Source organism: Habropoda laboriosa, unplaced genomic scaffold (genome assembly GCF_001263275.1).
Source record: "Habropoda laboriosa isolate 0110345459 unplaced genomic scaffold, ASM126327v1 scaffold212, whole genome shotgun sequence".
NCBI lineage: Eukaryota > Metazoa > Arthropoda > Insecta > Hymenoptera > Apidae > Habropoda > Habropoda laboriosa.
The window spans coordinates 780,224-807,042 of NW_017100509.1; the positions used below are offsets into that span (position 1 = coordinate 780,224).

The 26,819-nt window shown below is 41.3% G+C and overlaps 1 protein-coding gene across 1 annotated transcript in view; it reads left to right on the forward strand.

Moving 5' to 3' along the window:
- Positions 1-23,191, forward strand: part of LOC108576237 (pituitary homeobox 1-like) — a 43,699-nt gene extending 20,508 nt beyond the window's left edge. Inside the window, exons 2-4 of the mRNA XM_017939196.1 lie at positions 13,904-14,076; positions 21,680-21,883; positions 22,173-23,191. Coding sequence (XP_017794685.1) covers positions 13,904-14,076; positions 21,680-21,883; positions 22,173-22,910 — 1,115 coding nt within the window. The 3' untranslated portion in view covers positions 22,911-23,191. The remainder of the gene's footprint in view (positions 1-13,903; positions 14,077-21,679; positions 21,884-22,172) is intronic.
- The last annotated feature ends 3,628 nt before the right edge of the window (positions 23,192-26,819 follow it).

Below are 26,819 nucleotides of genomic sequence, written 5' to 3' on the forward strand. Positions count from 1 at the left end.
GTTTTTCTCCCGTTCCTCCTTTTGTTGAAACCAGCCCCGACACAGAACACCATGCAAAGTTCCTGCATCGAAAACCGCGGAAAATTGCTGTTCACGAATGGTGCTACCTGTGATCGTTTCGATGCAACGCGCGGCCTTCCTATCACTCGTTCGTGCCTTTTAACCCTTTCATACCGGCGGGTGAAATTTTATTTTTTCCCTGAATTCTCTGATTTTTGGAATTTTTCTGTGGAAGGAGATCTCCCGCTGAGTTCAGTTACTTTGTATTTTTATGTAGAGGTTAATTTGAAATTTCAAGGGTTAAACGTGTGATTTGAAAGCAGAGAAATTTTTTTCCTTGACTCTTATGATTTTCTTGATTTTCATTTCGGAGTCGATATCTCTAAGAAAGTTCCACTTGGTTTAATAATATTTTTATTATTAGAGGGTTGAAAGGGTTCAAATATTAAAAACAAATTGCACTGGGTTTAGTAAAGGATCGGAAGGATTCAAATATGCAAAAAAAAATTCACCGAGTTTAGTTTCTTAATACTTTTATTATCAAAATGTCTGCAAGTGTAAGCGAGAGAGGTGCTCACTGAAGCACCTAAGAGTTAACGATGAATCATCGTGGTATCTTCGGTTCCTCGATTTTCTCCTTATTCATTATTCCAGCTCCTGAAGGACAGATGGAAGAATTGTGATAGATCGTTGGCTTGCAACAACGTTGCTCTAATTAAGTTACCAGGTTAATGTTCCATCGCGAGTTTTCTACAATATGTACCGAAGAGTATCTTTTTCCTGAGGGAACTTCAGTTAAGCTGTTCGAGAGCTCGTTTGCAAGTCTGTGAGGTTTTCTTTCCGATGGTATCGTAAATGTTGCGTTCATTAAGGGTGTCCTGGTAAACATTTACGTGTGTCAGAGTTATTAATTGTTTCCTTCCTTCTCGTTGGATATTATTTGCTGTCTGTTGGAACTTTCATACACCTTTATTGCCAATGATAACAGGATCTTGAATTAAAAGAAGAGAAAAAAGTTTGCAAGTTTGTAACGTCGTATTTTAATTATCTGAACGATTGTTCCGTTTTTAATGTTATTAAGCCGATGAAAAATTGCTCCTGTAAATGAAACGAAAATGGACGAAAGTGAAGTCACCTCTTCTTACACCGTGCCGATTAGTAATTCGAATTAGAATAACCCGCATCCTGTTTACGTGTATTTAACGGTTAATCGAAGGTAGTCATTACGGTAAATTAAACTGGGCTGTCTGACGTTCTTCCTGAGAGAGAGAGAGATACAACTGGCACTCTCGCACCTGTCGACGGAGCAATAGTTTCGTTTTCTCGTCACAACACCGTCTTCTTCCTCGGTATTATTATTATTATTACTTTTTTTTTCCTCCCATTTTTTAATTAGGTTCCTTCAGCAATGTGAAATTGCACCGACGTGCTGCCTACAAGGTGTTGCGTGTCGTGGTAAGTATGTTTCACATCTGGATTAGTTGTCGTTCGATCACCGATAAGATTCCGATCGACGATCGAACGCCTTTAAATCAAACTGTTCGCCATGGTGAAACGTTTAAATTTCGTGGCAATAAATTTTCCCACTAGCAACTGCCTTGCTTCTCTCGGATACCTGCTGTTCTGTACTGTTTAATTGATATAAATTTCAAGGATACACGTCTTCGTTTCCGCGAATGTCTCTGCTTCTCTCTTCCAGCGGTGTTCTTGTTTGATATATGTGAACTTGAATCGAATTGAATTTAGGTTCCCAGAAGAGACCTTCGTTCGATTCGAGATTCAAAATTCTTCGTTACAATTGCGAATTAGATTGAAAATCTTGAAAATTTCAAACTTGGAAATTTTATTAGAAATCTTCACTTATCGTTAGAAATTTCATTCACAATCTTCACTTGGAAATTTCATTCACAATCTTCACTTGGAAATTTTATTAAAAATCTTCACTTAAAAATTTATATTCACAATCTTCACTTGGAAATTTTATTCACAACATTCGCTTAGAAATTTCATTAAAAATCTTCGCTATTGTAAAAAACTGAAGGGAAGGAAGAAAACGATATCGTTCCGAGCTTCCCAAAATTTATCACCGAAGGTACATAAATTTCCGAAGTGCACCGGTCGCAATGGATCGGTCCAAGTCTCTTATTACCCTCGATATTTAATTCAAGATCGTCGAAACCGTGGCCAGGCGAGTCGTGAGGTGTAAAGGGCGAGGGGATGGGCTAGAAGGGTGGCTGAGAGGGTTGGCGGGGCCAGGAGAGGGGCAGTGTAACCGGGCGTCAGGAGGATTGATGGCGTCTAGATGCAAATGCAGTCAGTCTGGCACGCAAGCAACGTATCCACCTACCGACGCCTTATGCCAGTTAACGCCTTACAGCTTAATAATCCTGTTCGTTGTCCTCGTCACTTTCTTTTTACCTTTTCTATCCTTCTCCGCTTTTCTCGCCTTTTCATTCATCCCTGTTCACCGGCTCTCTCTCTCTTTTTGTCACTCTGTTTCCTGTTCCCTGGTAATTTTGTTACAATATTTTCTGCCCTCATAAATCACTCATGTCTTTAACACGTATGTATATTTGCATTTCGTCTTGTACGTTGACAATTTCCCTCTTTTTACACCCAATTCTCAAACGTTCTACCAGGTGTTCCGTAAAATAGTACAAACGTGAACGAGGCGATTCTGCGTGATAAAATAAGATAGAATTATTTTTTAAGAAGGTCAGTTTTTGGGGGAAAAAGTCTCTTGGAAATCGAGGATACGATATTTTGGAGCTTTAATTCTTTGAAAACATGTACGATTCTTTATTTTAGCTGCACAAGATCGATAGACTATTTATTCGAAAATGCGTGCATGTGACGATACGATCTTTTTTGTGGAGCTTCCATTGTTTGAAAGCCTGTACAATTCTCTATTTTAGCTGCAGAAGGTTGATAAATTATTTGTTTGCAAAATGTGAATTACCTCTGCTCATCAATGTAAGAAATTAGCGAAACAGTTTGCAGTGAAATTTGAATTCAAGTTTCTCCAAAACTAAGTCTCTTATGGACAAATTTTATTCTGTATTTTCTCTAACCTCGTTTTCATTTTTGACCCATATAGAGAATTTTCATTTTTTCGTTTTCGAACCCTTTTTCGATATTCATCCTCGCTCCGTTCCTTCTCTCTCTGCCTCCGTCCCTCGGCTTCCTGCGCCGTTTTTCTTGTTCACTGCAACTCGTCCTGTCTTCCCCCTTTAGCACGCCGCACTTTATCACTCTCTCGCGCCGGTTAAATTGCTTTATTAGCCCTCTTTTCCCGGGATACCCCCGCCGGTGGCCCTCCGGGAAGCGACTCGCACTGTTCCGGTGATCGAGCCGCACGGGAAGGTGGAGAAATGATCTAATACGCGTAGATCCTTCAGTTCGTTAAACACCGCGGTAATTAAGTTTATATTAATGTTTCGGTAGATCCCAAGATATGTATTGCGACCCGTTTCTCCGTGTATACCCGGCCTATAGGGTCGCCGTTGGAGGAAATTAATTGTCGGGCCAGACCAGTTACAGCTCGAGAGCTGTGCTTGATTAAAATGTTCCTCGCGAAACGCCGCAACGTAGGAAGTCGTTCGCCTCTTTAAAACGTTCCTGATTGGATTTGCTCTACATGCCGTTGTCCCTCGTCCTTCTACCTACTCCAATTTGTCACTGATAAATATAGATTCGCGATCGTCTCGAGAACGGAGTATTTCCAATTTTGTGAAAATTAGACGAATCCTTGCTTTGGAAGGTTGAAATTTCATCTAAATTTCAGAATAAAGTGTTTTCAATTTTTTTTTGAAATTATACGAAACTTCGTTTTCGAAGGTTGAAACTTAATTTATCCTGAAACTTCTCGAACGGAAATAAAAATTTTCTTTTCGAAGATCCTTCAGGAGGTTAAGATTGAAATTTAGAACTTCTCGAGGGAAGTGTGTAGATTCTTGGAATTCTTAGAATGCAGTCCCTCCAGAACCGCCCTAATTAAAAAGGCAGACAGTCAATGGCGAACAATGAAGCACCGTATCCCGTCGTTATTAAGGGTGAACCTGCAATTCGTTCATGTTCCGCCTAAACAGGTCGGGAAAGTGTTGAGAAATACCTGGAACAACGCAGCGCAACAGCGGCCTTTATCGCGTCTAATACTCGCATTTCGGGTATACAAAGTAGCGGCGAAGAATTTCTTCAGGGTCTGTAATTTATCATTATAAATCAGACGAGAAGGGGCAGTTTCGAGGTTGGCCATGCGACGTTAAAGAAGTTCGTGCAACGGTGACCGTGGAAATTCGTGTTGCATCCCCTTTCTGCGCAGAAAGTGGCGGTCTCACGGGTGCCAGAATGTCGTTCCTAACGCTAATGACGTCGTTGACTCTCACTTAACAAGAGACTACCCTCTAAATGGAGGGTTGCGTCCTGTAGCGAACCGGTCCGCTGGTGCTCGCCAACCCGGTGATTACGAAACTCGAATTCACTTCTAAATTACATCCGTCGTAAATGCTCTAAAGTACGTGCAACCGTCCACCTTACGGGACCACGCATGCACGCTTCGCCGCGAATTTTCGTCGAATCCATTGATCCATGTTGTCCTTTTGATCCTGTCAGACAACGCTTCGTGACGTGAAATCTGTAATAGAGTTATCAGAGCTTTTGGAAGCTCTGGGCATCAGAGGTAGCAGAGATATTAGAGTTTTTAGACGAATGATTCCCCCCTTATTCGTATTTTAATTTTCTAGTGATGTGTAAATTGAAAGGTTAATAAAGATAATAGGAAGTATGAGACTTTTCGAATTCTTTTTATAGCAATCTGACGGTATCGCGTACTTTGAAGGCCTTGGCGATTTATCCCTTCAAGACGTCACATCGCTAAAAATAGTTTTTCATCGGAATCAACGCGTTGAAGTCGCATTTTCGCGGAGTATCTATAGATTCCCCCTTTTCCCTTATCGATGCTACATTAATCCATTTTTTTAAAATATCTAACATTGTTAAGGTGAATATTACACGTCAGAGTAAAGAATTAACTCTTTCGCTGTCGACTAAAATAATTAAAAAATATTCCACCTTTTTATAACTGAATTTACTAATTTTTGCAATAGAAACAAGGAAAAAATGTCTTTCAATAACTATTCCTTGCACCACAGCGAATCTTCACTCTCACTCATTGAGATCTTCAGATCTCACATCACTCACTTCGGTTATTAAACAGCGAAAGGGTTAAAATCCTCCTTTTTAATTCCCCTTAATTTCCGATTTTCGTTCATTGATAATTCCGAACTTTCTCCCGAGTTTCACCTCGTCTCCCACGACTAAAGCTATACACCATTCACCGAAGGCTCTAAATATCAATCTCCCGTTCCACAATTAACGGGCAAACGACGTTCTTCCGTTAATTCGTGGAGCCACTGTGTGTGCGCGCCGGTAAACGAAAGGCCCATAAAACAAGAGGAATTTCTTTTCTCGTATCGATGGTGATCGCGTGGAACGGCGTGTCGAAGGCTCAGGTTCAATTAAAATTTTTAATTAAGAATCGTCACGTGGGGCGTAGACGTTTCGTGGCACTTTATTAAGCTCGCACGATGTACGGGGTTTGGAAAAATGGAAGCCGGCCTATTAAGTTTAATGTCATTATAAAGGTGTCAAGGCAGAGCAGCGTCGTAAAACCGACGATGCAAAAAATAATTCCACGCGCCTCTCAGCTGTATTTCGGCCTACTCTGGTTAATTGCCCTTTAATTGCAACCCACGTCCTGTCTAAATGACACTCGATCACTTCTTCCTCTTCTTCTTTTTCTCGTCTTTTTCATTAATCTATGGGAGAACCGTATGGTGTTCGAGCTTTCGTTTCACGAAGACCAAGTCTCTCGATCTTTCTCGAGGATCTTTGGGATTCTATCGCGCGTTTCCGTTTCGTAAAGAAGGAAAGGGAGAGAGAGAGAGAGAGAGCTCGATGGGACGCGTGACGAAACGTTTCCGACCAGTTTCGCGAGATTTATCGCGTACACCGGTGTTGGATCGCGTGAAATACCTCTGCAAACGAACTATTTGGTCGATGCAGGTGTAATCACTGTTTCTTTACTTCATTACCCAGTAGAATCTGTACTTTCTTCCTCGACGGTTTCGTACTAATCGTGCTCGAGGTGGAATTTTTCACAGGATAGGATAAATTTTTCTGCGCGATTCGACAGATTTCGAGGTAATAACGTTGTATTACGGCGGAGAAGGGTAAATACAGATTTTAGATAGAGTCATTTAGATTTCAGATATTTATTTTAATCAATGTCCGAGAGTGGCCGTAACTTCCACTCCAATTTCACAGCTAATCGATTTTTAATTCCGAAGGAAAACGCTCGGTGAGCATGGAACACGAAATTAACTCCGACGTGGATATTTATTATAGTAATTTCACCGTGCGATATTTTTCCTCCGGCTTAGACTTTGAAATATTCTTCGTTTTATTACCTGAATCTCTAATATCCCGGCAATCCTGGATGATTAAAATGTTCCCTTTTCAAGTAGAATTTTCTTCGCGGACGGTTCAGAATCGGTTTTATTTACGTTTCACGAACAGAAACGAGGCGAACTTACGTTCCCATCAGTCATTTTCCATTACTCTAACGCTACATTCGCGCGTTTATCACGATAATTACGTTACACGTATAATTATCCGACGATAGTCCAGCGTGTCTGATAAAAACAAACAGGTTGAATGAAATGCATAATGAGATAAGATGATCGGTTTTTTCGAACGTTTGTTTCTTTTGTTTCCTGCTTTTTTTGCCTTTCTGTTGCTGAAATAACTTGTTCAATTTTTGCGGCAGCGTGTAATTGACGGTTACGCGTAAGAAGATAATAGCGGACGTTGATGGTGAGGATGAAACTCTGGAAGGCGCGACCCTTTTTAACAATTGAACAGAATTAATCGCGCTATTCATCAGGATTTCGTGAAAAGGGGCAATTTTGCTTTTATATCGGTGATATTATCGTTTCGTTGATGCTTTTAAATGACAGCCCACACACATAGACGACGCCGCTTATGCCACTGTTATTACGGTTAATGTGTCTGACGGAAAGCGACGGTAATCATTGTAATTTCTTCGGGGGCTGCCAGGTTTCGAGCGCGTTTTCAGCAACGAAACCAAACCGTTTTCGCTTCTTCGGACACACTCGCTCGTCGGAGTCTCTTATTCGACAATTGTGGTATCGTGCTCGAGAAAGATTGAAGTGTCTCTGCTTGCCGTGACTGATGTGTGAAGAAAGAAAGAGGAAAATGATTTTCTCAGAGTTTATTTCGAGGTAATTCTTATCTTGGACAAAAATCGGAAATTAAACTAGAGGAAAACCGTACTTCTTGTTCAATTTTTATCTTTTAAATGCTTCGAAGAATTTCATCTTAATCAATGACTCATCGCACGATGGTTCACGAGGCAAGTTGAACTTTCGATGCTTTAGAATCGCCACGTAAATACGCAAAAACGTTCTGCAATTGGACTCGGGTTATCGGTGTAATTTCAATTTAATTGTGGGTCATTTTCGGTCGCGCATACGCTTGTAAGACGCCAGCCATTATTAAACCACCTTTAACATTCTCGTCGAAGCCGGTGATTCCCCTGCCAATTTAACTTACCCTTTGCAAGCGCAAAATGGAGCAAAGTAATTCGATTTTTCAGATAAAACCATTGAGAATAAAGTTGAAATTCACCGCGAAAAATCGTATTTCTCGCGAAATTTATCTCCATACCTCAGAATTTCTCGTAATTACGGAAAATCATGGAAGCTGAGTGAATCATAGAGTGTATTCTCCATGCGTTTATTTTTCGATCGGAACAATTGAGAATCAGTCTAAAATTCACCGTGAAAATTCATTTTCCTCGCGAAACATGCTTCGATATCTCGCAATTTCTCGTAATTACGAAAAACCATAGAAGCTGCGTTGGACCGTACGATGGATTCTCGATGCGTTTGTGCGCGTTTCATGCGTGTTTATGGCGGAGCGGAGCGTTGTGTACGCGTTCTTAGCGTGGCGTAATTGCATGATGATACGTTCCTGCCATGTTGGGCTCCCTAACGACGCACGCGACCCTACACGCTGCCCTTTTTCCTTTTAAACCACGGATGTCTTATTTCTCCAGGCTCTGATGTGGAAATGGAAGCCAGACAGGGCTGGCCGAATTGGCAGCAATGACCAGGAATTGGTACTTAGTCCCTATTGGGCGGCGCGTTCGTTCCCAGTTGCTTCCTTTTTTCCCTCTCTATCTCTCTCCCTCTGTTTCCCGGTGCACGGCAACGCTTTATAATCTCGAGCCGCGCTCGTTCTTATTATTATTACGGCTACGACCAGTGTATACTAGGGAGATGTTAATAACAGTGCAACGAGTAACTGCTTTTATGCTAAACGTTCTTCCAGCCTCCTCTTTTTGCCCCTTCGAACCTTTTTTCAATGACCATTGTGCAGTCTCGGTCTGCTGATCAGCGCCTTATTCGGTCACTAGGCTTTCCGTACCTTTGTCAGAGATATTTCATTGATGAATCTACGGGAGTATTTCAAGTTAAGTGTCTTTCCATAAGGAACTCCTTTATTTTTCATTACTTCCTTCGTGCTGTTCCATGTTCGTTTTTTAAGAAATCTGAAAGATTTATACTATCGTATGATTTAACCCTTTCATTACCATTGGCGCCTATAGGCGTTTTGAAAATTTCCTCGCACTGTACTGTTGAAGCCTTTCGGTGCACTCCCACCTTAATTTAATACTTAATTCTATCCTTCGCGCACTCTAATTTAATAAATTGAATTTTAAAACAATAGGTGACCGAAGTAACAAATTTTGCAGCCGTAATAAAAATTGACCGTCAGTTACCCAAGTTACGCAATAAAATCTGCCGTAGCGAAAGGGTTAAACAGTTGTTAAATTGCAATTTAGAAATCACCATGAAGTAAGTTTCAACAGACTTGCTTCCCCGAATTTCCCCGTTGCTTAATTCCTCGAACCGTTAAATTTGCCGTGTAAATTAACTCGTTGCCTTTAAAAAAAACGTGAAAATTTCGATGTTCTCGTGAGCGGCTCCTTATCGAGAGACGACAGTCCTTCAAGCTGCCACCGTGTACAGCTGGATCGGTCGCTTATTACCAAGTATAGATTATCAATAATGACCGTACCGATCGATATCCGTCCTGCTCTCGGATGATCGACGTAGCGAGCCGTGCGACAAAGCAGGACAGAGGTAACCGTCGGATAAATAGCGTCTAATTACGCTGATTAATGCGCGACCGGATGACTTTTTCTTTCTGTTTTTCTTGCTTCGGCTTCTCGTCAACCACGGACACACTCGATTCGCGAACATTATCGTCGATTGGTAAATCTTAATTGGACAAAAAGCACCGAAAGGGGATCAGGAGGATCTCGATGACTCGAGTCGTAATAAATAGCAGCTGAACACCGAACAGTTTTCGATTGTGGGCAATTTGTACTCGAGACACGTTTTGCCAGAAGTACGATTGCAAGAATGATTCTGTGTATCGTTACAAATGGATCTCCCTCTCTCGAGGCGTGCTCGAATCTATTGTTTCGCCTCTCCTGCTCTTTTCGTCGATGTTCGTTTCAACGCTCCGACGTATTGCAGCACTGATTGCTGCGGGATTTAAATTATCGTATTGAGTTATTCGATATTGTGTGGGTTCTTCAATTAGAAGGCAATTAAATTGTATTTATGAACATCGAAGTGTCGGTTCGTATATCAAACGGAGAAAGTCTCTGCTGTCTTTACTGCAATGGAGAATGTGTCTGTGCAGTTTCATTGTGAATGCATTTTCTTGGGGCAATTATCGTAAAGTGTGTGAATTTAATTTTTTTTTCAATTTCTAATATTTAATATTTCCAAGTATATTTCGAAAGTCTTAGGTCAGGCACAATTGGATACTTACAACTAGAATTATAAAAATGATTCTTCTTCGGTCATCGTTTATTTGAGGAAAAAGAATTGACGTGGGTGAAGAAATTAGTTCAATTTTTCTAGCAATAGGGTGCATCGGTGAATGTGTTAATATTGAGTTTGTTATCCGTCGCTAAATCGTCCAATTTATCGCTCTCTCGAATTAGCATAAAGCAAACCACAACGACTTCTGCTAATAACACAAATTTCACACCGATCCGCTCGAGGAAGATATAATAATAGAGCAAGTAAATGTCCATTTTCCACGTGCACAAATCTTACACATTGTGTGCTGCTAATTATTCAAAAACCCCCGAGGCGTTCGCGATAATTTCACGGAAATTCGCTAGATCTGCCTGTTTGATTAAATGGAACAAGTATCCAAGCGCGTAGAGAGAATTACGCGAAATCACAGCGCCCGTTCATTCAACGATCGAACGGAGTAATTGTAAGTGTCGGAGATTTATTAACGAAACTGGCGAGATCACCGATGTGTCCCACGGAGATCCACACGGCTATCGTAAGCTCTTGTTGCATCTCGTCTCACCTATACATGAACAGACGAAGGGGAAAAAGAAGCAACGGTGCATAATTCGTATGCATGACATTCTTCGATATTGAATTATCCTTTTTCTCCCCCCTCCCGCCGCAGAAGAGAGAAAAGCGACGAAATTTTTATTCCCCTTCGAACGAAGAAGACATTTCGATCGCTTAATGATCCTCCAGCGGGGTCGGAAATTGCTTCTCGCGTGCAGCGACAATTAGCTTAAACACCAGCTCACCGACAGAGCCCCGTACCAATCAAAAGGATGAAGGATCAACTCTTTGGTATCGAGCTATCGTAATAAATTGCCCCAGCATTAAAACGATGTTGGCGCCGAGAGTAATTTGTATTCATAATCCGTCATAACGCGGGCAAACGCGTGATTACCGAGAACCGAACGCTCCCGAACCTTTTTCCCGTCGCAAACATACGCATTACGGTTGTTAAGATTTTTCATTGTTCCCACTGTATGGGGTATACACCGATTCGACGTGAATTTTAAGAAGAAGGGACACGCCAGTCTTACTCCCCGCGGGGCCAGTTTTTCCCAACGTTCAACTAGGAAATTACACGTACAGTTACTGTATACACGTGATGTTAGATTGTTGACGATTGGGATTGATAGCGCTCGATGAAAATTCTCCCTCCTTTTCAGTCCGTTCATTTTTACCGGAATCGAAAGCGTGTTTGCGTACTGAAGCGGGGGAAAATGATACGGTGAAGGTGATGATTTTCAGAGATGAATTTCTTTATTTGCCGGACCGTGAAGGGAGCACAGCGATGGGTATTAGCGTATCGGGGACGAATCTTGTGGATTTAACGTGGCTGATATTTTATGGGGATAAAGTATAGTGGTTGATTGCACGTTAGCCGTTCGACAATCGCTAGCTTTCTTTCCTGATGTATAAGTACGGATTCTGGAGAGAGGCGAGATGAAGTTGCGACGATTTTCTCGAATTTTCCGGATACATAAATATGTATCGTACAGGCTGGGGCGAGGGTAATTGTCACCTATTTAAGTTAAGGAGCCAGTTTCTTTTCGCAAAAATTATTTTACACGAAATGAGTCGTCTTGTGGTTCAGAGTAATCTTCTTTCTTAAACAAAATTGTGTTCACTCACACAAATCACTTTTAAGAAATAAATTGTTGTAATCTTGTTTTTTGTGCCAAGTGTAAATTCGACGTTGGACAATTTTCTTTCAATTATTCCATCAGCTAATTTCTTACCTGAATCGCGAAAATTCCTCGCGGAATAATTGAAACAATCGATGTTAGACGAATTCGAGGCTGAAAATTTGCAACTTCCACGCGAATAGAAAGAAACTATAAGCATCGTCTCTGCACGTTCGCTGTCGATAAACAGCGAACAAACGGCCGCGTGTTTCTTAGATAAATTAAGAGATACCATTTACGGAAGCGACGATTACGAGACGGCTGATCATTGTGTCACGCCGCGGAATCAACCGAGTCATTATTATCGTGTCAGGTTCATTATGCGCCGACTGCATTATCAGGACATCGGGAGAGCAACGCTTCCTCGTTGGACGGATGGAAAACGCAATTCCGCGCCTGTTTCTTTAACGCGTATGAAAATAGATCGAGAGGACACACTACTCGACGATCCAGCCGGACGTGAAAATTGTTTAACCCGTTCCCTCATAAATTATTTAACGCGCTACCTGTATCATCTATCAAGTTTGATAGTCGTTTCCGATAATAATACCGTGCCGCCGTACGTGAACGGAGAAAAATTGACCGTGTCAGGCTGCACTTTCTGCGTGTGTGCTGCATATCGTACGCGCGCAAACCTGCCTCGAAACCATGGATTCCGTGTTTCGCCTTTTTCGACGCTGTCACGATTTCTGATCAGGTATCTTTAGGATAGTCGATTAATTGGCGAATTCTATCTAAGGACAATTAACCGTAGAAAATCCGAGAGAGGATATCGAAGTTATTCGCAGAGTTTCGAACTTTAAATTTCCTTTTTCTTTTTTGTCTGTGAAATAATTTACGTCAGCTGTCAGTAGTCTGTTTTTGTGTTGAAAATAATTATTGTACACAAACTAATTGGCTATCGTGTTTATTTCTTCATTGGAATTCCATTAACCCCTTGACTTACGATTTTTTATGCTGACTGTGCATGTAAGCGTCAGCTGTTCGCTTTATCCTCCGGTAATTTTCTGTCTTGTGAATTAAAACGAAAGTTAGGATTGAGATTCATTTTTGTTGGCAATATAAGTACTTCTGTCGAATCTTATGCAGAATCTGCGTTGAACCTTAAAATTTGAAATTAAACTTTCCAGAGTTAATTAAGCTTCTTTTAGTTTTTATTTTACTTCATTTCTAAGCTTCTTCTAATTTCTCTGCAATTAACGTCCAATTTGGAAATTATCTTCGAATGAAATTTCCATAGCGCGACAAGAATTGTTGCAGAAAGAATTGTTCAAACACTCGAACCGAGACTACATCTCGCAAATTACAGATGAAATTTTTTCAATTGAATTTTTCCATCGAAAGAAAATGATACACGCGAAGAAAGTCTGGCGTGCTCTTCTCCACCCGAATCGTCTCGATCTCGAGGAGTGTTTCGTCTCGTGCTATTTCATTTCCCGATCGAGATAACGGCCAGCCTTATTGCAGAGTCAATCATAATTGCCGATCTTTTTTCAATTCCGCTGCTCGGTATTAGCATACGTATCGGCGCGTACTCGAACGGAGAAGTTTGCCAAAACAATCGTGGGTACGCAGATTCTTGCGTCAGATAGAATGGAGGGTAGACGAGGGCCCTCGTAAAATCACTGAAATTCCATGTTTATTCAATATGCCGGGATTCTGTTTGCCAGTCTTATCTGCGACGAAACGATTCGCATTGGATGATACGACGGCTTGAACAATTTCAGGACGATAAGCCTTCGATCTTCCTGTGCTTCTTCTCCCTTTTACATAGAGATCTGCGTCTATGCAATTACTAGCCTTGCAGTTTTCCTGGGAATCGCTTCTTAGAGATACGTTCTTATTCAATTTCTTCCAGTAATTGTTTCGTACAAATCGAATAATAACACACAGCTATTTTCTATGGATTGTGAGAAATTCTGGTAGTAAAAAATTTTGTAGCAAATGTATCTTTCATCAGAGCAATATGAAATTATTTTAAACGAAAGTTGGAAGGGTATCATAGTTATCGTTTCAATCTCCCATATTTCGTGTCGATCGAAAGCTTTAGAAGCAAGGTTTACGAATATTCCCGATTCAATTACGAAAATTCTATTCACAATTGAATACGGATGTTCCTTTTATTTTAGCAAACTTTACCGCAGGCTTAATATCTTAATACTGATATAACACGGTAACAAGTGGCTAAGCAGCTTAACTTTTATTTAAGTTGACAAAGGCTCTAACACAAGGGGACGTTCATAATTTCAGGCTGCGACGGTGAATCGGACGAAGGTGGGAGCAAAAGGCGAAGGAGCAGGACCAACTTTAATAGCTGGCAATTGGAGGAATTGGAACGGGCATTTCTCTCGAGTCATTATCCTGATGTGTTTATGCGAGAAGCTCTGGCTGTGAGACTCGAGCTGAAAGAGAGCCGCGTAGCCGTGAGTATATTTTGTTCGCATTTTTACAAACTCAACACCCGAATCTCCCCCTTGGAGGATAATCCCCTGTGAGAAAAACGAGCATAAAGAAGAAACGTAAACTCGCGGGAGAGAAAGAAGTCGTCGAAAGGTTAAACGGATGATGCAAAATTTATAGCCGTGGGATTTTATGAAATTTCCAGGAGTTGGACAGCGTGTGCTTGGAGGAATTGAAAAAATTATTTAAGAGCAAGTAGGGATAGTTTGTAAGGCTTACCTTACAAATCGTAGCAAATTGACGTCAACTTAAACGCGCAAATCAAGATTAACATCTGCAACCGGGAAAATTAAATGTCCTTTTTAGGCTTCCATTTTTTTTCTTCCCCCATCCTACTGGAAGACACTCTTTTCTTCAATTTTTAAATTGCAATTCTACTCGAACCTAAATTCTCGAATCTGAAAATCCCGAAGATACAAATTTCAAATTAAAAATTCCACTTGAACTTAAATTCGGGATAAAAAATTCGTTTAAAAATTCATTTACAAATTCGATAGATATCAATTTCAAATTCACGATAGTCTAAAGTATCAGAAATTGATTTTCTCCATAAAGACGTTTCCCTGACATTCCTTACCTTTTCCCCCCTTTGCTTCGATTGTTTTCAGTGGTCGCGTCGCAATTACATCTTTTTACAATTCCACCCTGGAGAAAAGAATGCAGTTTTTTTTTTTATCGCAGCCTGATTTCACGTTTCGTGTAGCATTATCTGACGTCCCAGATCGGCTGTTCCGATAGGCGGGAATTTATGGGGAATTCGCCGTCATTTTTCGAGGGCTGATGCCCGACAGACGACGGGGGTGGTTTGATCTCGGTGCCTTGAGCTACTCTCCCGGGGGTAGTTAGTCCATCTGCTCGATTCCGAGTGCGGTTACCTTAGGAAAGGCCGCGCCGTGTGCTTGGTCGAATGTGTTAGAGGGTAGTAAACTGAGAGGATCTATCTCGGGACGCGGCGGCTTCGACTCGTCGACCGTGTCCATTTGAATAATGAACTGAATTTTATGTGGACATCGTTTCTTTCGTCCTGCTCTCTTTATCACGAGGGAGAGTTCGCAACGAAATTTAGAAATCCTCGCGTTCTCTGGCCGCCAGCGTTTTTTGGCCAATAGAGGTCCTTCTTCTCTGAGTAATTCGTCGAGAAGAAACTTGAAATATTTATTGCTCGAATTCTGCGTCTATTACAATATTCAATTTTTTTTTCTACATTTATTTTCGAGATGAAAATTTCTTTTTTAAGAACATTCGATCGTTTGGCAAGAAAGTTTGTATTAATCAGTTTTATTTAACGAGTCCTCTGGAAAGATCTCATTGACGACAGATTTTCAGCGTAACAGGATTGAAATTTGTAAGGTTTCGAGATCAGTTTCGCAAGTGTGATGCATCATGACGCGTGCACAGCGAGACGTTTCATGCGTAGGGGTAATTTGTCAGCGGCAGGAAATCGATTTCGAGGGAAAAATGTTTCTTTCTCGTTTCCTTTTTTACGTTTTCAACGTTATCGCCGGACAGGACTCCTTCTTTACTCCTTTAACACGTAACAAGTATGTCTCGTATATCACGTGGATATAGAATAAAAGTAAATGATATCGTTCTTTTAATTTATTCTTCCGGAAGCTCGGTGCCCGGATAAATTGGCGAACCACGCGAATCGTTTTCCGTGAAAGTCCGGGAATTGCACGTGCACTCGGGTTGTACACGTTTTGAACAGCGTTTCCATGACCGGTGGCCGTTTATCAAATAATCAGCGATGCTTCACTCCTAATTGGTAGACCATATTTTTTAAAACCATCCGCGGTGGTTCCTTGTATTAACATCTTAAGCCACGCGTTATTTCATTCTCCGCCACTACCGGTGTGGCCGAAAACAGATTTTCTACTTTACAATTGAAATTACGCTTTTATAGAACATCGGGTGATTTTGATGTAAATTTTTTTAAATAAAATCAGATCGTCTTCGAAGAATTTTGTAGATTTTACGCGGTGAATAATTGTAGATTTGTTTTTATTAGAAATTTCATTAAGGTGCGTTTTTCCCGCGATAAAAGTACGATAAGATCCGCGATATCCGTTCGCTTCTGTCGGAACTCGACACCATGACACGATGGCTCCCTTGGATGATACAAACGAAGGGTGGACCCTCAATTTCACGGCCCATCGGACGCTATGCCACCCTTCCATCTCCCCGACTCGATTAGATATTTATATTTATGCGTTTAGACACGCTTCGTGTATTGCTCCGATGCCGTTTAATCCAACTTCATACTCTATTTAAAATTCTTCGATAAGGAACTGTCGACCTTTCTAATTCTCGTTCTTAGTTTTCAGTTGTTTCGATTAATAAGCATCGATAGGACGATTCTTTGAAAAATTTTCAAGAAAAATCGTTTATTTTGCACGAGTTATTACGAGATTATGAAAATTATATTCGCGCGGGGAATAGGAAGAATAGAAGACACGACGTTTGAACCCACGCGTTGAAATCACCGAGCGAAACTCGCGTTGCATAATTTGACCAATGGAAAGCGAAGCTTCCGCGAGGATGTAGAGTTAAAAAATGAGAATTTGTGACGTCTTCTCTGTTATTGAGTCAATCATAATCACGCATTTAAATAAAGTTACCAAATATACACATTCGAGCACAGAAAACTAATTTTACCATTCAGAAATGACAACAAAATTTCTTAATTTTCACTTTTCTTTGCAATATTAATTCTTTGGAAATTAAATCAAACGAAGAACACAAAATAAAGGTATTTAAGTCATTTTTGTCACTCGGCTGGCAATTTCAGCCAATATTAAAAATACGTGTACGCTCTCTTCGCGATTCTACCGAAGAAGGTGTGCATATTACGCTGTAACCAATCAGACCCTCGATCCTTCCACCTGCCAACTTTCCAGCTCTGCACAGTAGAGCCGTAAAAAGGTAGCGGGGACAAAGGCTCCGCCTTCTTTCCGTTCGTTTGCTCGGGCATGCGCAGTACGAACTTAATTTTCGCTCGGTCAAACTGTACTTACACGATTCGTATCGTTTCTTTTGCTACTTGAATCAATGCCATCCCCTTTGTGAGGCCGAAAACCGAGCAACCCCGGTGACAGGGGCGATCCTGAGATAACCGAAGCTGGTGGTGACACGATGTCACGTTGCAGCCGGTGCGTCTTCTCGAAGGGACAGCCTACAGATTAGATAGTTGATCCCTATGCCAGATAACCTCTGCGGATCCTGGTCGAGGCTTTTAAAAAATATTGTCACGGCGAGATAAACCGATGACACAGTTCGGCACGGGCAACTGGAAGCCGAGTGGCGAGGCTGAGACGTCGTATGTCGCTTTACACGTGGGTGTCGACTTTCGGAAAGGGGTGGCTTATTTTTTTCTTTCTTTTTTAAAGGGCGATCGGTATCTGGCCGGTCGCGACGAATTCATTAGTCTCGTGTGAACACGAGAACCGCTTTTCACTTCCCGCGTGTTTCTTCGCGTGGAAATTCTGGTTGCAGGCACGTGCAAGAGGGTTTCTTGTTGCAATCAGACTTTCGTTGATATTTGATTTGTTATGTGTATCTTTTGCAGTGATTTCTTTGAGGAAACAAAGTGTCTCTGATTAATTCGATTTCTGTTAATTCCTCGTTAGAATGAATTTGATGTTTGTTCATGGAAGTAATAGTTGTTTGAAGGTAAGCAATAAATGAAAGACGTTGAAACTTTAGTTTTATGTTGCTTCATTTAACTATCTATAATTGGAATTTTATTTACTTAGCCAAGAAGAAGTTAGTATTAATTGTATTCGTTTGTTTTAATGGAACACGTTGCTTCACAGCAATGCAATGATATAATAGCACACTAATGAATAAGGAAGTGCTGTCTATATCATTCCTCCTCGATTTCTTTGTTCTTAATATAAAGTATATCTACTGAAGAACGACGTGTTAAAACGAAAGTTATTACAGTAAATAATATACAATTATTACGACAAAATTAGAACAACGTATCTGCTAACAATATCGTTTCCCGTGCAATCTCGAAGACAGATGCGCAAAGTGACACGATTCGAAGGAAGAATTCTGGAAACTTCGGAGATCAATTGGAAAGCGGCGAAATGCCAGGTAGCTTGTCTGTGCAGCGCCATTTTCTCGTCCACCATGCTCCCGTTCCGTTTATATTTAAATGAAGGCCCGCGTATCGTGCTCGTTAAATGTCGATCGTTGCACGCGTCGTTGGGCGATCCTTGCGGTATCATTATCATATTTACTCAAAAACGGTCGAACAACCTGTCCCTCTTGTACGCGTTTTGTCCACGAACATAAATCGGGGGATGGTGAAAGGGGAGGAGGGAGTGGAGTGGAGATCGGTTCGAAACGGGAACAGAGGAGGCGGGATTCTGCTTAAAAATCAATTGCACCGCGAACGACACGAACCGCCGGACGGTTTTTCTCTCTTTTTCAATGCTCCTTTTACGGTGTCGTGTCAGAACTGGTCCTCTTTGATCCACTTCGTTAGCGTTTGCCCGATGATTGGCCAGGACAGAAGGCTGCCAATTTCAATAACCGCTTCAGGAATTTTCCGAAGCTTCTCTGGAAATCGTGTTCTCGGTACCTCGATTCTTGGGACGATCTCTTCGATTCCTTGCAAACGTCACTTTTTTTTTATCTCAATATCGCAATTTTTTCTGATCCAAGGAGATCTAAGGGATCATAGGCTACGATACGCTAATTTTGCAATCACCTTGCAATTTTAAACGGTCCACGAGATATCTCTAATATCTCGGAAGCGACAAGTAATTAGATGAAATATAATTACGAAAAAATGTTAAATTGGAATTTTATTTCAGGGCAGCACTGAATACGTAGGACGAATTTTCGATAAAAATTGAATACATTGATTCTCGTAACGCGAGAAACCTGTTCGGAAACGGCCGATAAAATGTGGTATTTGTAGTGGCATAATTTGTACGTTTAATTTTTCACGACGCTACATATAAGCAGGCACGTTTGATCCGTATAACGAGATCAGCGCAAGAATGTTCTCTCTTCCTAATGTGTTAACATTCGTGGGGGACAGGTCTTGGATGGATAATTGAAAAGGGGAACGAAGAGAGAGAGAAGACGTCGGAACAATCTCGATGAAGACGTAGGCTCGATTAAAAAATAATCGATCTACTTTGATTCTATCTATGGAATAATTAGCAGTCGTGTTTTATATCGGCGTTTTACGAGTAGAGTTGTTGTTTTCTCGGCGGTAAATCGATTCGACAGAACGCACGACCCGTTAACGTTCCCTGCATACGAATTACTCGGCGTGTAATAAACCGAGCCAACCAGGTCTGCATACTAATCAGCTCTTGGTGTCAGGGTAATTATTGCAGTGTCAAATTTCTTACTGACGCTTTCTCTTTTAATTTCATTAACCAATACAACGTCTCGAAAGAGGATCCAACGATCTCTGTGATAACGTTTTAATTAAAAATGTTTAATTGAAAAAAAGAAAGAGATAAAGAAGTAGAATCTCTTCGAAGATCGTCATTTTTTTTTTTTTTTGTTCTTTCTTGTTCTAACAATCGCGATGAAATATCGAGGCGAGATAATTATCATTCGGGGATATATACACGTGTACGTATGAGACAAACGTGTGAAAGATGTTTCGAATATTGTATAACGTTTTACGAGGCGCTTTACGATAGCGTTTATTGACGTAAATCACTGTGCTAGGGGGTTTTTCAGCTAATTACTCGCGTACTATTCGTGTCAGATATCCTTGAAGAGGGAGAAATATACCTCTCGTATTTTCTCTAGCTTTTTCCACTACATATATCCGGCTTTTTTTTTAAGAACGGGGCTTTCTTATCCGTACCAGTGGTTCTACGGACACTGTTCAGTCGACGAGGAACAGCGGTGCTCGTAAACTTACGAGTAGAAAAAAGATGTTACACGTTTAGTCAAAGCTCGTGGTTAATCAGTGGAATAGCTTGTTAGCGGTTATCAGTTGGCGATAATTTCTAACGAATAGTGGGCAATAATGGGTGGAAGTAACGTCTACTGCTCGTCAACTTAATGCAACGCAGCTGTATAATGTTTCCAACTCCCCTCTATTTTTCTCATTTCTCGATAATGACAGAAATCGGGACATCTGTGTGCCTGCCTCTGTGTTATATTCGTTGAAAAAATACACGATCTATCGACATCATTCTTCTTCGTCCCGATGTTATTGCGAATACAAAGAATCGCGAATAAATCGTGTCATATCTAAATTTATCGCCATTTGGGCGTACATCAAAGAGGAAAAATATACTTTAAATCGCGTACAATGCTTTATCTCGGGTTAAAATTGAATGATGCCTCCTCTCTCTCTCTCTCCATTGCGGCCAATTAACACTGTTTATTATTTCCGGTGATGACATTCAATCCCGTCGATGAACTTCTAAACTGTGACTTGTACCGCAATCTGGTGATACTTTATCGAATGACTGGTGTGATAGTGCTTTATCGTTTCAATGCTTCTTCGGTTAATATTAAGTTTGCCACCATTTCGGTCGAATCCAGTAAATTGAAAAGAAGATCAGGAAGACGGTGTATGTAACTGAATTTCGCAAAAAATTCACTTGAGTTAGTCTGGCTCTAAGGTATTTCCAATCTTTGAATCGAGATTGAAAAGATTTCTAATTAATCTTCAAAATTTCAATTTTGAATTTTTCCAATGTTCGACGTCGTTTCGAGAGATAAATTAGCAAAATTCGACACGGAAGTCGGGTCGAGGTGATTGAAAAATCGGCAGATGTGAGTACGTGGTGCAATCTGATCTCACACACCACCGATTCAATTTCCTTTGGTAGTCGAAAGCGTGAACCTCCGTGCCGGAAAAGAATAGGAAGCGAAGAAATCGCGAGGGCACGTGACGCGTGAAAGGGGTTGGCGGGGGTGTATTGATCTGTAGGTGGCGTGAGAACAGCGCCACATACCGGCCAGCAGCCACAACTAATGTCTTCATCCTTTTCAACCACCTTTTCAAACCTTCCCCCTTTTACCTCTTTTTCCGTGCTTCTTTCTCCTCCCTTTGGTCGCGCGCGCACGCGGCGAAATTCACGCCGGCTCTAAATCGTGCTTTACGCCCGCGAGCATTCACGCGAGCAAAGGGTTGAAACTCTCCATGAATCAAGACACCCCAGGGGGTCGTTGGTTCCTCCGCGCTCGCGGGCTCGCTCGCCTTCGTGTAATTTCGATATTTAACCGTTGTGACCGCTCCATGCTTGGACGTGCTTTTAATTACGCGAGATAAAGTGGATAAAGTAGCGGTCGGCGGAGTGAAACAGCTCGCCTTTCCTTTTGATCGCGCGCCATTCGCTAGAACTTGCGTTTCCCGAAGAATTCTTTTTATTCAGCGGGTATACAAGTTTCAAGAAATTTGTATTTTTTGAAAGGAATTGCAATTTTCGAATGAAAGTACTCGAGTGAAAATTAAGGAATTATCTTCTCTTTCTTTCGGAGAATGTGGTAATTTTCAATGAGAAATGTCCGACAGACTGTCCGGCGAATTTACCGAGAAATTGATTAAGAGATCGGATCTCCGGCTGCTTTCAGGTATGGTTCCAGAACAGAAGGGCAAAATGGAGGAAGAAGGAGCATACGAAAAAGGGTCCAGGAAGGCCGGCGCACAACGCCCATCCTCAGAGCTGTAGCGGAGAACCCATTCCACCGGAAGAATTAAGAAGAAAGGAGAGAGAGAGGCGGCAGAAGAAATTGCTTAAGGCTCTTGAACGACAGCAGAGGAAATTAGCTGCGAAGGTAACTGTTACACCCAATACCTGTACCTTATTCACTATTCTACTTCCATATACAACAAGAAGACTACATCTCGAATCAATTTATCCACATTAAAATCTAAAAAAAAAAAGATCATTGCAAAACCGTTTGAACCTAATATTTCGTCAAAAAAAGAAAGAAAAAAGTATCACAATCAATTCCCATTATTTAAACGCAAATCCTCGCGGAGTAAAGACCAACTCATCCAACTGCTCCGATATCCCTTGAAAAACAGAACAGCGAAGAAGAAGACGCAATGTTCTCGTTCCAGGGGATCACCGTGGACCTCTCGACCCTTCGCGCCGAGTGGGAGTCACGGAGTGCCGCAGCGTCCAGTGGGAACTCGTTGAACGGCAACCTGAGCAGCTCTTTCAGCCATCTGAGCAACAACAACGAGAGCAGCAGCGTGTCAGGCTCCGGGAACGACGCGAACGAGGAGATCGACGTTGTGGGCGGTTTGGATTCTTGCAGCGAGAGTGGTAGCGAGCGGGTAGATTCCGCTGCTGACGGTTCCGTGGACGGGGAATGTTATCCTAGACTGTCTAACAGCAGCAACGAGCAGAACGATACACGAAGATCGGCGAGTCAGGTACCGGGTACGCTGCAGAGTCCGAACTCCAGCTTGAACCTGGATCATTTGAACAATCAACAGGGCATTCATCATTGGGGTTTGATACTGGTGGAGAGAAGGGAGCTGATGAACATGAACAGTGCAGGTGGACCGCGTCAGACAACGAACAACCCTAGCAATCCTGGTAGAACGCCTGTCAGGCAGCAGAGCAGCGAAGAGGAGGTTCAGAGCAGTAGCATAGATTTATCGGTGAAAGGTAGAGAGGAGAGGAAGAGGCTGAACCCGTTCTCCATTGACAGTCTCCTGGGTAATAACAGAACCAGTACACCTGGTATACACAACGAATACAGATCCTCGACGCCTACTCTGTCGAACGGAAGGGAGTCGAGCAGCCCCACGTCGCCGATCTCGGTGCCCACTTCGCCATCCACCACGTAGTGAGCTGAGTAACGTCGAGTTTAATCCGGGTCCGAGGTATGTCAGCGAAGAGTTTTTGGTGGTTAGACAACGAAGCGTATTTGGCCAGTCACGTGTGAACATTAATATATCGAGAACAACGAGAGATGATCGCGAGGGATAAAGGATGAGAGAGGACGCGCGGTTCTTTTAGGTTAGGCATCGTCGTTAACCGTTTACCGTTCGAAGCCTCGTCGACGGGTTTCTACGATCGAGGACTTGCGCTCCGGACTTTCTGCGATCGATCGAACGAAGAACAAGGGTTATTATTATCAGCGTTTAATTGCTAGACGAAAGGGGATATAGGAAGTGAGAGTTCGAGATCGAAGGAAGGTTGTGAGAGTGACTCGAACCAGAGGTTAAAGGGAGAGACGACGTAATCTTCTGACTGAATAAAGGGATAAAAAGCTTATATCAGTTTCCGACATATCTGCATCGAGTGCGTGAGCGACGTTGAGTCTGTCCAGCGTGTGGTTCGACTTTCTTCTTTGTCCTGCGTGTTCGAGAGTGGAGATCGAGAGACGAGAATGTGCAATAAAAAAAAGAAAGAAAAGAAAAAAACACACGGATGATTTTCTTCGTTTTCCACTCACGGAACGTGATTTTTCGTTCCTTGTGAGGTAAGATGGCGAAATAGGGAGACAGTGTGCGAGTGTGTATGCGTGTGTGTGTGCGTACGTGGTGAGAAAGTGAGAATGTTTCAGCGTGTGTGTGAGTGCGTGAGTGAGAGAGACAGACTGCGCGTGTATTTAATGTAAATAGCTCCAAGTATGGACGAGTTCGTTTTATTTAATTGATCGTAGCCGATACCCCAGTGTTCGTCGAGTCGCGGATATTATTTAAAGCAATAGAGATTTTGCCTGGCACGCGTGTATATACATAGAGATTAAAAAAATGAAAAAATTGTTCTAGGCAGTGCGTGGAGAATGCTGAGAATAAAGACGCGGTACAAAGCTGAATTACGGGATGTATATCTCCTCTTCTTTCTTCTTTTTATCTTTTTTTTTTTCTTGTGCGAGCGTGCATTCTGCGAGAGATATCAGAGACCGATAAGGAAAATGAAGAAGAAGAAGAAGAACATGACGAAGAAGAGAGAAAGAGAGAGAGAGAGAGAACGAGAGGGTGAGAGAATGAGAGGGGATGTTATGAGATGCCATAAAATCTGGGATGCAAGACAGTATCTACCGTATATTCATTTCAAATATATTAATTTATTCTCAACACTACATAGTGTCCTGTGATGAATCCGCCCGATCCTCCTGTCCCTTCTGCTGCGACGATTATTACGACAGGTAAGTGAGTGTAATTTTCTTTTTCTTTTATCTTGCATAAAAATGAACGAACAATGAAAAAAACGGAATATTCGGAATATTAGTTTTGGGAGGAATACGAATTGCTCAGCATTTTATTGTAATTAACTGATCGCCGAATAAACAATTATTCTCTCTTTAAACAGAAAAAGAAAGGGAAATATTTACTCAGGAAAAAATATAACTTTCCAGGGTATTCGTTTAAAATAATTAACAATTTTGCAATCAAATTAGCCCACATATGTTAATATTGCACAAAAACTTAAATAAATTGAATTTTTAATGCAATAATTATACGTATTATTATAGATATTGCGCTCGCTTGAGAGTTGCATAAAGTATTTATTATTCACCAAAAGAAAATTACAACTTCGTGCAATTTTTATATTCAATCTGGTTGAAACATTTTCTTCGTTCACTTTATATGTAAATACATTCGTTCGAAATTTTGTTCGACAGCCAGCTCGGTCGAAAACTCTTTGTTGTGGCCTCGAGACGCGCAAGAAAAGGGACAACACGCGAAATTTTTTTTTCCATCCACATGCCACGGAAGAATTCCCGTAATTTCGACGTGCGTGTACGATTTAACAAGCCTTGAAATTCCTGGGTCTGCTGTCCATCAAAACAATGCCAGACGTCAACTTTGCCGAGGCAAAGTGAGACACTGACCTTCCTAGTTCAGTTGTACGGGAACCGGCGTCCTGTTTGCGTCGTATCGAGTGCTACGATCAGAAAGTGAATTCCCTTCCTGCCGCATTCGCGATTTAAACGGTGATTTTCAATTTCAATTAGGCGTTTAATTGCGTGTTATTAATCGGTAGCGTACCGTAAGACGGGTGGTTCTTGTTCGGAAATTAAACAGCGGTGCTTATTAATTCACGCGATTTTCAAACGCAATTCGACGTCGTTCGGTTAATTCTAACGAAATCGGTCGCTTTTTTAGACTCTTCTCGTTTGCCGATTATTGTTTCTGCTAACAACCGTAGTCGAGGAACGTGTGGTAGGAGAACGATAGTGCTAGTTACAATGGCGGTGGAGTTTGGGGTGCCGGAAGTCGACAGAGATGCTGACAATCGTGCTGCTGTACACATCAGAAATAGCAGAACTGTGAGTGACGAATTTTATCAATTTTTCAACGTTTTTAAATGCCACCATCGAAGAGGTATAATAAATTTTCGAATAATATTCTTTGTGCAAGTGTGAAATTTAATTTGGATTTTTGGTAAATTTTTGCATTGAGCCAAAGTTTGGAATTTTCTAAGTAATACCTTGTGTTTATATGAAAAAATAAAGAGAAGGTGTTTGTGTCGAAAAATGCTGGCAAAAAAGAAGTGTGTATAGTAGGGTACTTCGAGGTAACTAAAATTGCAAGTATGCCATACTTTTCGACCAAACAATAAAGATAATACTTCAACCCATACACGTGCACACCTAACAATTTTCCAGCCCCCAAATTTAGCGAGTGATTTCGCCCTCTAAACGTGCATATTAACAATATTTTCCTATCTTTTCCAATCCAATACTTTCAGATTCTCCAGTTTCGCGCGAAATTTTGTCAAAATCGACGTATCCCGGTTGAACGACGTTTTTAAAAATTCTAATAACAATAAAAGAAAATAGAGATCGCCTAAATTGATCGATAAAAGTAAAAAAAAAAAATCGCGTCGCTGTTTTTTTCACATTTATAAATTTTACAACGCGCTGAGAATTTATGAAAGCGTATTATTTGTTATATCGCGAACACTCGTTGCCATAATACGGGAATATCACAATGTAGGATTATATTTAATTGCATTTAAAGATTCATCCGCGTGAAAGCAAAATGCGGTATTGTTTATTAAACGAAACGGCGGAAATTAATTGGAATGAAACCGAATGAATCCTGATAACTTAATTAGCGTAACTTCAGCCGACCGGTTGCCGTACGAATTGCGAAGTTTTCGTGTTTGTTCGAAATAGGAAGGGCGCAAAACGTGCAAAAGCAACAGAAAATTCGTGAAAGTCGAATAGAAAGTCTGTGAAATAAATCATGTCAACGCGTCTCTCGTTATTTCAACCCGGCATTGTATTAAAATCACGTGTATGGAAAGTGGATTGTTCTTTTTACACGCCTACTGCAAATTCTTCTCTTGTATTTTTTTCTTGCGTTTCAAGTAATTTTATAATCATTTCCGAAGCGCATGTGTTGTACGTTTAAACAGACTCGTGTGTTTCCAGCATTTTTCCAAGCAGTCTCTAAACTGCAATGAAACGCGTGAAAAATGCGTGTTTTACACGTGTAATAAAAACGCGGGAAAAGTAAAAGATGAGCGCCCCGTGGCGTTTATAAATTCGCGAAATAGGAAGAGTAATGGGGCCCATACGTGCCCAGGTAAAACAAATACCGCGGGTCGCGCGTATGAATTCGCGTATGAATATGCATAGAAAATGATATATCAGCTTTCCGTCGTCGTATATCAAATTTACATACAAAGCGTGATCCGTTAATTTTATATATGCCACTTTAGTTTAGATTACTCTTCGGCAATTTTCGTTTTGCCCTTTCCCCCCCGTTCTTTTCTATCTTTTTCTTTATTTCTTC